Genomic DNA, 14,736 nt, shown 5'->3' with positions numbered 1-14,736 from the left:
TCTGCATTTGTGTGGTTGTATGCATGTGTATCTATGTGTTTGTGTGTGTGTCTGTATCTGTGTGTGTCTATGTGTGTCTGTGTATATGAGTCTGTGTGAGGGTGTGGTCCCTAGGAAGAGATTCTGTTTGCCAGCCTGACAGTTTCTTTGGTCCTCTGCTCTTAGGTTGGCGGTGGGCAGGAGGGTGCTGGTGGCCAGGTGGAGATCTTCTCCCTGAACCGGCCTTCGCCGCGCACTGTCAAGTCCTTCCCCCTGGCGTCCCCTGTGCTCTGTGTAGAGTACATTCCGGATCCAGAGGAGGAGGCTGAGGGTGCAGAGGAGAGCCGGGCGGCCACCGATCCCTCAGCCACAGCGCACCCCACTGTCTGCCTCGGCCTGCAGGACGGCAGGTGAGGACAAGGGGTGGCTAGTGCTGCCAGGCAGAGGGCTGCAGGAAGTCCCTCCGTGGGCCACTAACCAAAGCCCCCTTCCCCAGATCATTGTCACCAGGGGAATGGGGACTGGAGACAGCCGGTGTGGGATCTAAGTGTCAGGAGTGGCTTATATCGTTTCGGACGGCCCCCATACCTCCAGCACCACTTCCTGGCCGTGCTTCCATAGACACACCATATTAAGTCTGAGAGGAAGCTCAGGACCCCTGCAGTCTGTCCCTGTCACGTCGTTGGTTGAGTCTCAGGTTCCCGTGGGCAGTTCGGTGTAGCATCCAGTGCCACGCCCGTCTCAATGCAGGCTGTGTGGGTACACAGATTGTCCAAAAAAGAAATCCCCCTGCATCTTCACCATGCCCTGTAGGAGGCTATGTGTCTCCCGAGTACCTACTGTGTGCCTCTCACACATGCGGAGTGGGCTCTCTCACAATGACCTTGCAGCCTGGGGGTTATCGCCAATCCCTTTTCCCACACAGGGAGGAGCTGAAGCCAGAGTTCCAAGAAGAAGAAGTAGAAAGCCACACTAACCTCCCTGAAGTCCACTCTGGGCCTGTGGCCTAGTGGCTCAGTCTGGGCCTGGACTTTGGGGGATTTGGTGAATTTGGTGATTTAATTTTAGTTTTGAGCCAAGATAAATTTCATGCACTACAAAATTCACCTTACTAGGGGGACGGGAAGTGTGGCTCAGTGGGAAGAACACCTGTACAACATACACAAAGTCTGGGTTCTGTCCCTAAATGCCTCAAACTGGACGTGGTGACTCATGTCTGCGATCCCAGCACTTGAGAGGCAGGAGACAGAGGATCAGAGCTTTCAGGTCATCCTTGGCTACAGAGCAATTTTGAGGCCTGTCCAGGTCACACGGAGACCCTGGTTTAAAAAACAAACTAAAAAGCAAAAGGCAAAGTGAAGCAAGTCACCATTTTAGCCATTTTGGGGTACACAGTTTGGTGGGTTTTGGTAGTTCGAGCATACACACCCTTCCCATGAGAACTGCTGATCACCCTTGGCCTCTGAGAGGTTGCCCTGGGGCATACCCTTTAGATGGTACCCGGTGCCTCAGAGCCTCTGTTTCTGGCTTCTTCCCCAATGGCCCTTAAGTGGGCACCACGGCCCATTTGCTGGAGAAAATGGAAGGTCACCACTGCAGGTCAGCAGCTGGGAGTCGGTGGTTGGGTTTGAACTCAGCTCTGGGTGGCACTGGAACCCAGTACTCTCCTCATTGTATTCTGGAGCCAGAGCCCTGACTTGTCCCGTGACAGACGCCAGGGTTCCTGTAGGAGAAACGAGGGTGGTCAAGTGAAACCTATGGAGGTCGGTGCTCACAAGTCGCCCATGAGTCCTAGTGATGCCATCTTTCCCTCCAGCATCCTGCTCTATGGCAGTGTGGACACTGGTACCCAGTGCCTGGCCACCTGCAAGAGCCCAGGCCCGCAGCCCGTGCTCTGCCTGCGCCACAGCCCCTTCTACCTGCTTGCCGGCCTACAGGACGGGACCCTCGCTGCCTATCCTCGGACCAGTGGTGAGAACTGGTGGGTGGGACGGTATGGGGGTGCATCTGGACACCAGGTTGAACCTGGATCCTCTGCTAAGAGATCAAACAAGGCACGCCAAGGAGGTGGCACTGGTGGGGGACAGTGCTCCACGGGCCAAACCACTTGGGTGTGGTTTTTGGAAAGACCTGGCTTCTTGCTCAGGCCCCTCCCTGTGTCAACTGTGTCCCCATGAGTGGTCCCTCCTTTGTGCCTTGGGCTCTTCTTCTGGAAAGTGAGAATTGGGTGGCGCCCATCTCTTGGTTCTGGTGAACTAAAGCAACTCAGAGCTGGGGACAGGCCAGAATGGGCGCTGAGAAGGAGAGGCACCTTTGGGCTGTCTTTAGCCGAGCCATTGCTGGCCGAGTGACTGAGCCTGAAGTGGAAGGGCAGCAGCGCTACGCTGTCAATGTCAAGCATGTGATGTCCGTCTCTGTGCTACCGTGGAGAGTCACCTCTGATCCAGGCACCAGTGCCCTGAGCCTCAGGGCGGTAGGAACACAACTTCTTCATAGCCCTGTGAGTCCTGGTCCCTGAACCCCCGAGGCTCTCTCAACCCCCAGGTTGGGAGTGAGGACCCAGTGGCAAGCTCTGAGGCCCCAAGGCTCCACAGCACTTTCCCTCCCCCCTTCCCCCCCCCTTCCCCCCTCCTGCCAGCTCCGCTCAGCTCCATTCTTGCAGCCTGTTGCAGGGTTATAAACGGATATTTGCAATGAGGGTTTTTTTTTTTTTTTTCTTCCCCCTACTTGGCACTATGTTGGTATTTTTAATTAGCTTTTGATAAGGCATTTATAGTTTTTAATTAAAGGGGGGAGAAGGGAAAAAAAATCCCTCTTACCATCAGACAGAGCAGAGCGTGTGTGTGAATGTAAATCCTGGCTCAGATGCTCGAAGGTTTAGACAAGAGGCTCTGAAGGGACCACCCACCCTCCTGTGCGCCCCGGACGCCATGACTAAGGCTTCATTCAGCCCTGACTACTCATAGGAGTGCTTAGGTGGGTGGGGGATGGGGTGGCCGTAGCTAAGTACCACAGCAGTGGCTCAAATAATGGAAGTTCAGGATCAAGGCCCTTGAGGATCCGTGCCAGGCTTCTTCAGCTCCCAGCGGCATCTTGACTTGTGGGGCGCCACTTGGGTTTTCACAGTCCTCACGAGGATGTCTCCCTGGTCACGCACTGTTGTGTCTCTGTCTCCCCTTTAACAAGGACGCCTGCCACTCTGGGTAAGGGACCATCCCAGTCCATTCGTTACATCGAATGTTAGAATGTTGTCTCCAAGGAAGAATAAATTCTGAGGCGTTGGTATAGTCAGAGCTGTAGACGAGCGATTTTGGGGGGAGACACAGTCTGGCCCTTGATGGAGTTTTGGGTTCAGCCACTGGCCTTTAGCCTGAGGATGGAGCCTATTAGCTATTCAGAGGACTCTGCAGGTATTCTACCCCATTTTTGAGGAGTCTGCCCTGCGAACATTTGCTCCTCCTGACATGTATAAACATCCACTGTATGCCGGGAATACAGCAGCCAACAAGACAGACATGTCTCCTGCCCTTGTGAGGTTTAAAGTCTACAGAGGGAGATCAGAATAGATTTGTATTCGAGCAGGAAGCCAGGAGCTCCTGATGTAAGACTGGGGTCCCTGTTAGAACACGACTACCTAGTAGGGTGGGGTAGGTGGCCAGGTCCTGCCCAAAATGGGCAGATGCTGAGGTTGAGAACTAGAGAGGTAGCCAGGCAAGCGGCGAGCGTTCGGAACAGAAGGACCAGTGTGTATGAAGGCCAGAGTCAGGAGCATGGCTGGCATCATGGGGGACCCCGTAAGAGAGCTAGGTAAGAACCAAACTAAGTGGAACTCGCCAAGGTCCAGGGGTGATGGTTGCTCACGAGAGCCTTGAGTCTGTCTCAGCCCATTAGGAAGTAGAGGGAAGCAGAGTTTAGGCACTGGCCTCCTGACAGGAGGGTGGGCACGCCTGCTCTCACACCCCCTCTAGGATCCCGTTCTCCTCATGTCTGGTTTGGTTATGGCTGTCAAGGCCTCTGAGAGGTCTTCCCTTCTCTGGGTTCCCTAGCAGCATATTAGAGCCCACGGCACCTTGTGACTTAACAGAGGTCTCAGAGTCCACATGGCCCGGGAGCAGAGCTTTCTCTGTGCCGCCCCTAGACCAGCCTCAAAGTACCCCTCCAGAACCTCTCTGGCCAGGAATGTCTGAGATGTGAATTGCTTCATCCTGGAGCTGGTCTTGGATAAGATGTTTATAGTGAAGTGTCCCCCGCTACCCCCACTGCCATCAGCAGCCAGAGCTGAACCCCTGTGGGAGCCCAGTAGGCTGTGTCACCTGAGGCTGGGGGAGGAGGGATGCTGGCACCCTGAAGGTGCCTTTGCCAAGACAGGCCTTTGTCTCTGCTGACCGGTTATGCAGCCTAGATAAATGGGCTGTCACACAGGGGCGGGTGTGGGCCTGGGAGCGCAGGTTCTGGACTGTGTGTGCTTGTTTACAGTTACTCAAGGGCTGAGAAGGGAGGGTGAGCGGAGGAACAGCCCCCCCAAGTCCTGCCCAGGCTCAGTGACTACCTTTGTAGTCTGTGAAGCTGGGAATTGGGGGACGGAAGGACTTTAGAGGCCAGCCTGTCAAGAAAACCAAGTCCCGGCAAGGTCAGAACGTTCAGGGTGCCCCCGTGGGCTCTGGCAGCGGCTCCTGGCCAGTGTCCTTTCTGATAGAAATTTATATTTAATCTTTATCAGAGTTCCTGGCTTTAGAGGGCTTCTGGGGACACCAGCCCACGGAGCTGGGATGGCCAGTGTCTGTATGACCCTCAGGACTTCAGCTGTGACGATGCACTGCCCTTGGGTGGCAGACACGGGGATCTCTCGGCCTTTGCTGCCGTGCCCTTGGGTGAACCACGATTCCCAGCCTCTGAGGTGCACCCCCAGAATCTTTAGCTCCTTTCCCCAAGAGTTTTCCTCTCCACCTTCTGAGCCACAGTGGCCTCTGGCCACGACACTCCTCACCTCTTGTCACTAGGGGGCGCTCCAGAGCCTTGCATTTCCCAGAGTCTGGTGGTTCTGGTTCAGTATCACATTGCTACGGAGGTCCTGCTACCTGCTGGTCACCCACACCTCCCAGACAGCAGTCCCAGAGGAGGGCTGGTAGCAGGCCTTGAAGGTAGTCAGGCCAGACCCAGTTCTGGGTTTAAATGCTGCGTGGCCCGGCACTCCTTGGGGGACTCGCCGAGGTCCTCTGCTCCAGGCTTCTGCTGTCACCTTTAATTAAATGGTGCCGGCTTTGGCTCCTGTAGACTATTGGGAGCCAGTGAACAGGGACGACTGTGGCGCTGTGACTTGGGTAATTGGACTGACAGTATGTTAGTTATAAGTCAGGGCTAATGACAGTGTCTGCCGTGCAGGCTTGCGGGAGCTAAAGAATTCATTCATGGGCAGAGAGACTGTCACAGTCTCGGAGGGGACTCAGGGTTGACCTCCTGCACTTGATGCCGGTGCCCCATGCTGTGTTGGGTCAGCAGATACAGCCCCTGGACTCCTTATAGCACTCTGAGGGTTGGGGGGTGGTGGTAGCTGTCATACCCATTATAGAGATGAGGAAATGGAGGCTGAGAGAGGTCAAGTCCCTGTTCAAATGGACATAAAAACTCAGAACCCCAGACTGCTGGCTTGCTATGCATGTGGTCTTCCTTTGAGCTGGAAAGCGTGGTGTTGTGACCTGGGGAGGGGGTTCCCAGTTCTTCGTTTATTAGCTAGGCTGGGGATATGGAAGCAAGGTCCAGGGGGAGCCTAGAGGTGGGGGGACAAGCTGAACATACATGGCCAGAGGATAAGGTGAGGACTTTGGTGGCTTCCCCGGTAACTGGGGACATCCGTTCTCGGTCTTACCACATGGCGGCGGGCCCAGAGGAGGGTATGTCTGTTGCAGCGGCTTTTTGTTCCTTCTGGGAACCTACAACAGGGATAAAGGGGCTCAGGGTACCCAGCAGCTGACCCTGTCTTCTCTCCTGCCCCCAGTTACTGTGCCTACTGCACTAAGGCAGCTTTTCTCAGGCACTGGGTCACACCCCCTTCGGGGAGTCAGATGACCCTTTCACAGAGGGCACATGCCCCATGTCCTGCGTACCAGGTACCTACACTATGACTCATAACAGTGACAAAATTACAGTTATGAGGTAGCTGTGATAATTTTGTGGCCGGGAAGGTCACGGCAGCATAAACTGTATTAGGGGTGCAGCGTCAGGAAGGTTGAATTCTAAGGTGTCCTGCCCTGTTCACTGGATCTCAGCTCCCCCTCAACCTCCTTCCTGCCCAGCACCCTGACAGCCTAGAGCAGTCACTGGGGCGTGGTGAGGTTTGAGATGTGACTTGGGATGTGTCTTGAGTTGAAGGCACTGTCTAGCCACTGTGATCGGCAGGGGGTGGTTCTCAGTGAGCATGGTTGTGGGTGGGGCAGGGCGAGACTCCGTCCAGGCCAGGCTGATGTGTTGGTCTCTAGGATCAGCAGTGGGGGCTGCCACCTCTCAGAGCCTCTCACCAACCCCTCAGCCCCTGCATCTGGTATCATCCGTGGAGGGAAAGAAAGAAGTCTCGGGTCTGATGGAAATCCACATGTTGTTCAGATGAGCTGTGGTCTCAGCAAAGTCCCTTCCCATCCGGATGGGGAAACTAAGACTCTGAGACACTTAGGGAGGTTTACTCAAGGTTCTTAGTATCAGGTCCACGCTGGTCACAAGTCCCTGGACTCTGGGATCCTGCTGTTTCCTGGCAGGCACTGATGTGAAAATTGCCTCTCCCAGAAGCCCCTGTGTCTCTATCTTCCAGGTGTAGTTTTTTTTTTTTCCTGGGTGCTTGGCATATCAGCTCATAACCATTGGCTGTTGCTGTCTCCACCCAGTGTGGTTTCCCAGAGGGCAGGACCCTACACCAAGCTCACGTGTGGAGTGAATGAATGGGGGAGTGGGAAGAAGGGAAATCCAGGGTGGTCGCAGGGCAGTCACCCCAGTGAAGTGAGAGTGAAGGACCCTGGGGAAGGGGTATGGAGCCAGCCCTGACCTGTGCCCTTCTCTCCCGTAGGTGAAATTCCCTGGGACCTGGAGAGTCCGCCCATGTGCTTAACTGTGGGCCCAGGGCCTATTCGCACGCTGCTGAGCCTGGAGGACGCCGCGTGGGCCAGCTGTGGGCCGAGGGTCACCGTACTAGATGCTGTCACTCTGCAGACTCAGGTACCCGTTCCCAGGACTGCGTTCCCAGTCACTGCTAGGTGGAGACATCTCGTGACCTGTGCTCCTTAAGAAGAGGTGTGGCTGTAGGCCCCTGGGTCCTGTCATGGCCACTTGTAGGCAGAGCTGTGTTGTCTTCACCAGGACGACCTGGCTTCATGGGCCCTGCTGGGCTTGTCTGCCACATCCTATGTTCCATCCTCTGTGGCTGGTATGAGCTTCGGTGGCTTCCCAAGTGGTACTCTGGTGACATTTGCCATCGTTGATTTCTCTGAATTATTGATGGATCAGATATGGCACCAGACCCTGAGGGGAGCCTGGAAAGATCCCCAGGCAGGCTTCTCTGGCATGCCCCCATGTGTGGGCCTGTCTTCTTGCCTCCGTTAGGTTCTCTGCCTTGGACACCTCTAATTTGACACTTGATAGCTCAGGCGCTGTGCAGAGCTGACTGCTGCTCTCATGTAGGTAGTCAGGGTAGGATCCTGGAGGACTCAATCCTCACTGAACAAATGGGGAAACTGAGGCATGGGGTTCTGTAAATGGTCTCTGTGTGTGTGTGTGTATGTGTGTATGTTTGCATGCGTGTTTGTGTATATGTGTGTGTTTGTGTGTGTGTTTGTATGCGTGTGTTTGTATGTATGTGTGTATGTTTGTGTGTATGTATGTGTGTGTTTGTATGTGTGTTTGTGTATATGTGTGTATTTGTGTTTGTGTATATGTGTGTATTTGTGTGTTTGTGTGTGTGGTGTGTGTGTATGTGTGTGTGTATATGTGTGTGTTTGTGTGTGTGGTGTGTGTGTATATGTGTGTGTATGTTTGTATGTGTGTGGTTGTGTGTGTGTGTTTGTATGTATATGTGTGTTTGTGTATGTGTGTGTGTGGTGTGTGTGTATATGTGTATGTGTATGTTTGTATGTGTGTGTTTGTGTGTGTGGTGTATGCAATCTTGGGTGTCATTCCTCAGGCTCTATCCACCTTTATTCTGAGTCTCTCAAATCCTGGGAGCCATCGATTCGGCTGGACTGGCTGGATGTGTTCCCCAGGGATCTTCCTACCTCTATCCCAGCTCGACCCCCTGTACTAGGATATAAGCATGTACCCCTCTTTTAAAGTTTGAGTTCCGGGGTTGAATTCATGTCTACATACCATGCTGTCCTTTGTAGAGAGAGAGCTGGGGGTTCCTTGGCTGTCCCCCTGGGATCTGTTCCATTCAAAAGCTATTCAAGCACAGCACTGAGGACCTGTGACCTCCCTGGTGCTACTGGGCAGTGCCACAGTGACCAGGGCAGTGTTGCTGGTGAGAGAACAGCTCCACTCTTCCGAGGGATAGAGCAGGAAGAGGTGGCTGTGACCACAGACCCTCTTCCTGCCCCCTGCTGTACCCTGGAGGACCCTCATCACTTCCCTTCTAAGGCCTTGTCATCTCTTCTGTCTCGTGAAAGGACAGTGGGCAAGGTTAGCTGTGGTTCCCAAGAGCTGTTCCTGCAGAAGGCTTTTTCAGGGATGGGGTTTGGGGAGCTGAGGATGGCGGCTGCCGTGGAGTTGGGGACCAGGCTGAAAGTTGGGCTATGCCCACAGACTCCCCAGCTGTCTTGTAGACTTGATCAGTGGAGGTTTCTTAGAGGAGAGAGTGGGCGGGATTGTCTCAAGCAGAAGCTCCACCTCTAGCCCAGTCACTGATGGTAGAGTGCCCCACACCCTTGGAGGGAGCTTGTTTGTGAGCAGAGCTGAGATGGGACCCTGGCTTGTCTTCACTGTGCTTTGTGACATTGACTAGGTATCTGAACCTCTCTGCAGTGGTTAGACATCTGTTATCCTTACATGCCTAGCTCCCTGACTTTTGCCTGTCCGAGGCCTAGGGTTCAAACTGCTTGCATGGGTGTGAATGTGGTGGTGTGGGCCTCCGTCGGCAGCACAGGCCTGCTGGCCCCTCTCACATCCCCTCCTGACCCAGGAGTGCAGGCTGGGCACAGGGCAGGTTTGTCGAGCCTGCATGGGCTGCCCTCACGGGGTTCTGTCCCTCACCAGCCAGTGCTGTCTGGCTCTGGCCAACTGTCCTCCTGGTTCCTTGTGAGTCTGTCACGATTTAAGATTATTGCTGGACCATTTGCTTTTAAGGAAGGATCAGTATGGCCTTTCACCTGCTCTGGGCATCTTGCAGTAAGTCCAGGACCACTGGCTAGGAGGTCCCCATAGCAGGGGCTGAGAGAGCCAGAGGGAGAGCTTTCCTGGGCCTCCGGGCAGCTTCTGTGCAGATGGGTGGCAGCTTGCCCGCCCCTGCATACAGCACAGCAATAGCTCAGTGACGGGATCACACCATGTATATTTAATAGAGCCAGCCTTCTGCCTGGATGGAGGGCCGCCCACCCCGGCATCTTACGCTGGAGCCAGAGTCGGCTCCGTCTGACTGCCGCTAATGACCTCAGTCCTGGGCTAGCCGGCGCCAGGCTTGCCTGTGGGTCCCGGCAGCCCCGGGGGGCCTCCAGAGTGTTTATACGGTCTGTATATGGCTGTCCTGAGCCTGAGTTCAGCACCTGCAGGCTCTTCAGTATCTCCACACAGTGCAGGTTTCCAGGAGAGCCTTCTGTGACACCCGCCTCACGCATGCTCCTCCAGGATTCAGGAGGATCACGGAGAGTGGGCAGCCAGCTAATGGTTGTCACAAGCTAGAAGATGTGTCCCTATAACTCTTGGTTCTCTGCGGCTCGGGCACGAGGTGAAGACACCAGGGTTCATCTGGGTGCCTCCATCCCCAGAAAGTGACAATTTTGGACCCTGTTGGACCCTGGCCTGGGCTTAGGCATGTTACATATATAAACTCATTTTATCTTTAAGCTACCCTCTGAGAAGGGCGCCGTTCCCACTTAAAAGATGTGAGAATAGGCTCAGAGAGGTTAAGTAACTCACCTGAGGTTGCACAGCCAGAGAGAGGCAGAGTCAGGGTTTGAGCACAAGCCTCATCAGGAGTCTTAATTTCTAGTCTGCCTGTCTCAACAAAAAGGACTTTCTGTCACTCCGGGGGACCAGATTATGTGTCTGTATCTTTTGGTAGTGCATCTTCAAGGGTTGCACCTTGGTCACCCTGTATCTGGTTCATTGGTGGTGGTAGCAGGTGCTGGTCAGGGGACTGTCCTAGTGAGCAGGTGTTGGGTGCAGAATGAGTATGTCACCCATTTCCAAGTCCTCACTGTAAGGCACTCAGGGGACCAAGATGACGGAGATCTGGCCTCTGCTCTTCAGGAGTTCAGAGTCTGCCGTTGGAGAGAGCCCAAAGCTATGGTATTACCTGGCATGGTGATTTAGTGCCGTAGCTGGAACGGGGTGGGGGGGGGACAGTGCCAGCCCTGGCTAGAGGGGACACAGGAGCTGGAAGGTTGGGGTGAGGGCTGGGCTGGGTGGGGGATGTCATGTGTGACATGTGACAGAAGAGGGTAACCAGGAGGAAGGCAGCAGAGCCAGGCCAGGCACAGGGAGCTGGAGATGTGCAGGGTACCAGATAGCAGGGCAGTGGGGGCCAATCTGGGAAAGAGGCCTCTGAACTGAGGGCCGTTTTCCTCAGCCCGCTTGGCCGGGTCCCTGTCTCCGCCCTGTGGAGCTGGGGGCCACCACCGCCTCTGGGTTTTACGCTTACCACCAATCGCTTGTTCGGCTCCTTGATCCCAGCAGAGGCAGAAGCGAGGCCTGTTAAATAATAATGTGGCTCGCCAGGGCCTGTGTCAACACGGCGCTCTCTGTTCATTATCTGCATCGCCACCTTCAAAGTCTAATCCAGTCAGTGCGGAGTTCATTCGGAGCCGTCGCTGGAGGGGGAGCCCGCTGCGGGGTCATTGTTGCATCTTAATTATAAAAAACAAAATCCGATTGGGGACGGCAGGCCCGAGGCATGCTGGGTATGCTCTGCTGGGCTGGATGGCGGGGTATCGGGTATCCGGGCAAGGCTGATCCCACACCCGTGGCCCCGGGGTCTCCTCCTCCTGCTCACAGGACAGGGGAGGGGCGGCGGAGTCAGGGCGGGGCTATGGATGGCCTTGAATCGTTAGGTCTGTCTGAGTACCGCTGCTCAGAGGTGAACCAGCTCGGTGTGCGGATGGGTACCAGACGAGAGCAAGCCCTTTTCTCCTGTTGTAGTTTTAAAAGTTTTCAATTACGTGTATGCATGTACGTGTCTTGTATGGGTATGTAACATGGGTGTGGGTATGTAACATGGGTGTGGGTATGTAACATGGGTGTGGGTGTGTAACATGGGTGTGGGTGTGTAACATGGGTGTGGGTATGTTACATGGGTGTGGGTTCCAGAAGATCCCCTGGAGCTGGACCTAAGGCAGCGGTGAGATGTTTGATGTGAGTGCTGGGAATCCAACTTGGTTCTTCTGGAAGAACCGCAAGTCCTCTTCCTCCTCCCCCTCTTCTTCCTCCCCCCCCCCTCTTTTACCCCATTCTTCTTTATAAATTTCCTTATTATTACTGGGGCAGGGGACATGCGCCACAGTGTGCGTGTGGAGGTCAGAGGACAGTTCTGTGTACACACTTCTCTACTCATTCTGTGTGAGTCTCAGAGTTTAAATCAAGTCTGAGCTAGCTTGCTGGCCCCATGCTTTTCTCATTTACCTGCCCGCCAACCCACCCACTTACCCTCTGTTGGCCTTGGAGAAAGCCTGCTCCTCCCCACAGCCTGGCTCCTCCCCAAAACCCGGCTCCTCCCCACAGCCTGGCTCCTCCTCATAGCGTGGCTCCTCCCCACAGACCGACTCCTCTCCACAACCTGGCTCCTCCCCACAGCCTGGCTCCTCCCCACAACCTGGCTCCTCCCCACAGCCTGGCTCCTCCCCACAACCTGGCTCCTCCCCACAGCCTGGCTCCTCCTCATAGCGTGGCTCCTCCCCACAACCTGGCTCCTCCCCACAGCCTGGCTCCTCCTCATAGCGTGGCTCCTCCCCACAACCTGGCTCCTCCCCACAGCCTGGCTCCTCCTCATAGCGTGGCTCCTCCCCACAGACCGGCTCCTCCCCACAGCTTGGTTCCTCCCCACAGTTCAGCTCCTCCCCACAGCTTGGCTCCTCCTCACAGCTTGGCTCCTCCCCACAGCTCGGCTCCTCCCCACAACCTGGCTCCTCCCCACAGCCTGGCTCCTTCCCACAACCTGGCTCCTCCCCACAGCCTGGCTCCTCCCCACAGCTTGGCTCCTCCCCACAGCCCGGCTCCTCCCCACAACCTGGCTCCTCCCCGGTCCTGTTGACAGGTTAGTCCCCAGGGCCTAGGTAGAGATTCAGGCCAGCAGGGGGCAAGCACGGTAGCTGACCCGGGCTTAAGCACTCAACTTGAGAGCACGTGGGCCCTTCTGGAAGTCAAGTGTGCACTGGTGTCCACAGTCCTGAGCCCCACCCCGAGACCACTCAGCCTGACAGAGGAGAGACATCTCCCGGCTCCTGGACACTTCTCAGCTCCTCAGATCCCCTCTGTGCACCCCATGCACCCAGATCTCCCCCTCCCCCAATCTTTAATTTTCATCTTAGTGCCCAAACTTTGTTTGCATGCATTAACTGTTGTAAATCCGTCACAGGGCTCGACGAGGCATGAATAATACATCCACGGGCTGTATTAGTTTTCCGTCTCCCATCTTATTTATGACACAAAACGGGTGGGAATTTGAAAAAAAAAAAAACCGAAATCCAAGCACCCAGCTTCCCTTGGTAATGCTATGCAAATTGGCACAGAGAGTAAAATGAATCCTGAAGTTCCTGTAGCACCTAAGGACCCCTCGATGGAGTGCCCTGGTGTCTGGGTCACTGGAGCATGTGGGGTCTGGAGTCATATGGTTCCGTGGAGTCAGCTCAGTCTGGTTTAATCCATATATATATGATTTATTTATTTATTATATACAAGTACACTATAGCTGTCTTCAGACACACCAGAAGAGGGCATCAGATCCCATTATAGATGGTTGTGAGCCACCATGTGGTTGCTGGGATTTGAACTCAGGACCTCTGGAAGAGCAGTCAGGGCTTCTAACCGCTGAGCCCTCTCTCTAGCCCCCTAATATATATATATATTAAAACCAGTGTTTTATTGTTCTTATGTCTTATAAACAAGGAGCTAGTGAGCAAAACGTGAGGGATTGATTTGCTAAAGATAGCAGGAACTTCCCAGGAGTTCAAATGGAGGGTTTCCTAGCAGCAGCAAGGATTAGGTTAGACTTGCAGAAGGACTGCTTCTGAGTGGGGAGGAAGGTGAATTTTAGGATCCTGCTGTTCCCTTCCCAAAAAGCATGGTAGAACAAAAAAGTCAGCCATGAGGGAGTGGCCAGCTGAGCTGACTCTGCCCAGGCCTGGTGTTTGTTAGGACAAAGGGACGGTCTTCAGGCTTCTGGTGCACCAGCTGAGCTGACTCTGCCCAGGCCTGGTGTTTGTTAGGCTGGGTGATTAGGGTGCAGGGACAGCATTGCCTAAGGCCCTGGGTGCACTACAGCCTTCCTCATTGGATAATGTGGAGGTGTGGGTCTCATGTGTAGGGGTTTAGGCCAGTGCCTGCTTGCTCGGTCCCTTGGCATCAGGTCTGACTGACGCTCTAGTTGTCTGTAAGCCTGCCAGGGGGACTAGTGGATGCTCCAGAGGTATCCCACTGGTCTCCAGACCTTGCTTGGATTTTAGGTATAGTGGCTCAGAGCTGAGCTGGCTGGCTCTACTGTCTCGGCTGTTGGGTGCCTCAGTTTCCCTCCTGCAAGTGCAGGGGTGGCTGTAGAACTCAGTGGGACTCATGCAGTTTGCTAGTCAGCTCCCAGGGCTGACTGAGGGAGAGGGTGAAGAGGGCTCCTCTGTAATCTGGAAATTTACTCGGAGAGATGGGGCTCCCAACACAGGGCTCAGCGTAGCTCTTTCTCCGGAGCCCTACCTTGACATCTCCTGCCTTGTATCTCACCAGGGCTGTTTTCCATGGGATGGCAAGTTACTGTGAAGAGGGGCACTGTCCAGCTTCCTTTTGGGTCCTCAGATGGGTGGCAGGGGTCAGGGTACACATGCGTAGGGCCCACCCACATGTCAGCTGTCAGCTTCTGCAAAAGGCGGGCTCCTCACACAGGGTGTCTGTCGTATACCTTGCTGGACCTGGGCTGGCCACAGCTCTGGTCTCAGAGGCTGTGGTGGGAGGCTCCCTCCCCCTGGGTCTGTCTTCACTTTTCTCCTACAACTCTGCCATGGCCCCTTGGCTACATGGATGCAGTGGGCGAGTGGTCCAGGATAGCCTGGAAGCATGGGAGGGTCAGAGTCAGACAGAGCGAGGAGGCGGAGTGAGAAGGAAGGGGTCACAGAGGAGGAAAAGAGCAAAGGAGGGAGGAGGCACAGCTGTGTCTGCCCTCACATCCCAAGGTGGGCACTGGGCCCAGCAGAGGGCCTGTCACTTAAGGGTGAGCAAAACCTTGGTCCCCATCACTGAGTTACAGTGATGGTGCCTAGGCTAGTCAGAGCCCTGTGCTGGCAGGACCTTGTGACATTGTTGTAATAGCCCTAGGCAGTCCTTGTCATGACCGAGTTAATGTTGAAATAAATGGGACGAAAAGTCACC

General features: G+C 54.8%; 1 protein-coding gene across 6 annotated transcripts in view; it reads left to right on the top strand.

Annotated features, from left to right (window-relative positions):
* ARHGEF10L (Rho guanine nucleotide exchange factor 10 like) overlaps positions 1-14,736 on the top strand; it is a gene marked incomplete at its 5' end in the record, with an annotated part of 133,179 nt that overhangs the window by 106,444 nt on the left and 11,999 nt on the right. For all 6 annotated transcript variants that reach the window (XM_080921207.1, XM_080921206.1, XM_080921205.1 and 3 more), the window contains 3 exons: positions 166-389; positions 1,796-1,950; positions 7,034-7,182. In XM_080921207.1, coding sequence (XP_080777333.1) covers positions 166-389; positions 1,796-1,950; positions 7,034-7,182 — 528 coding nt within the window. The remainder of the gene's footprint in view (positions 1-165; positions 390-1,795; positions 1,951-7,033; positions 7,183-14,736) is intronic.

The sequence above is a fragment of the Micromys minutus genome (genome assembly GCF_963924665.1).
Source record: "Micromys minutus genome assembly, chromosome: 9".
NCBI lineage: Eukaryota > Metazoa > Chordata > Mammalia > Rodentia > Muridae > Micromys > Micromys minutus.
This window is presented reverse-complemented; position numbering and strand designations above follow the sequence as displayed.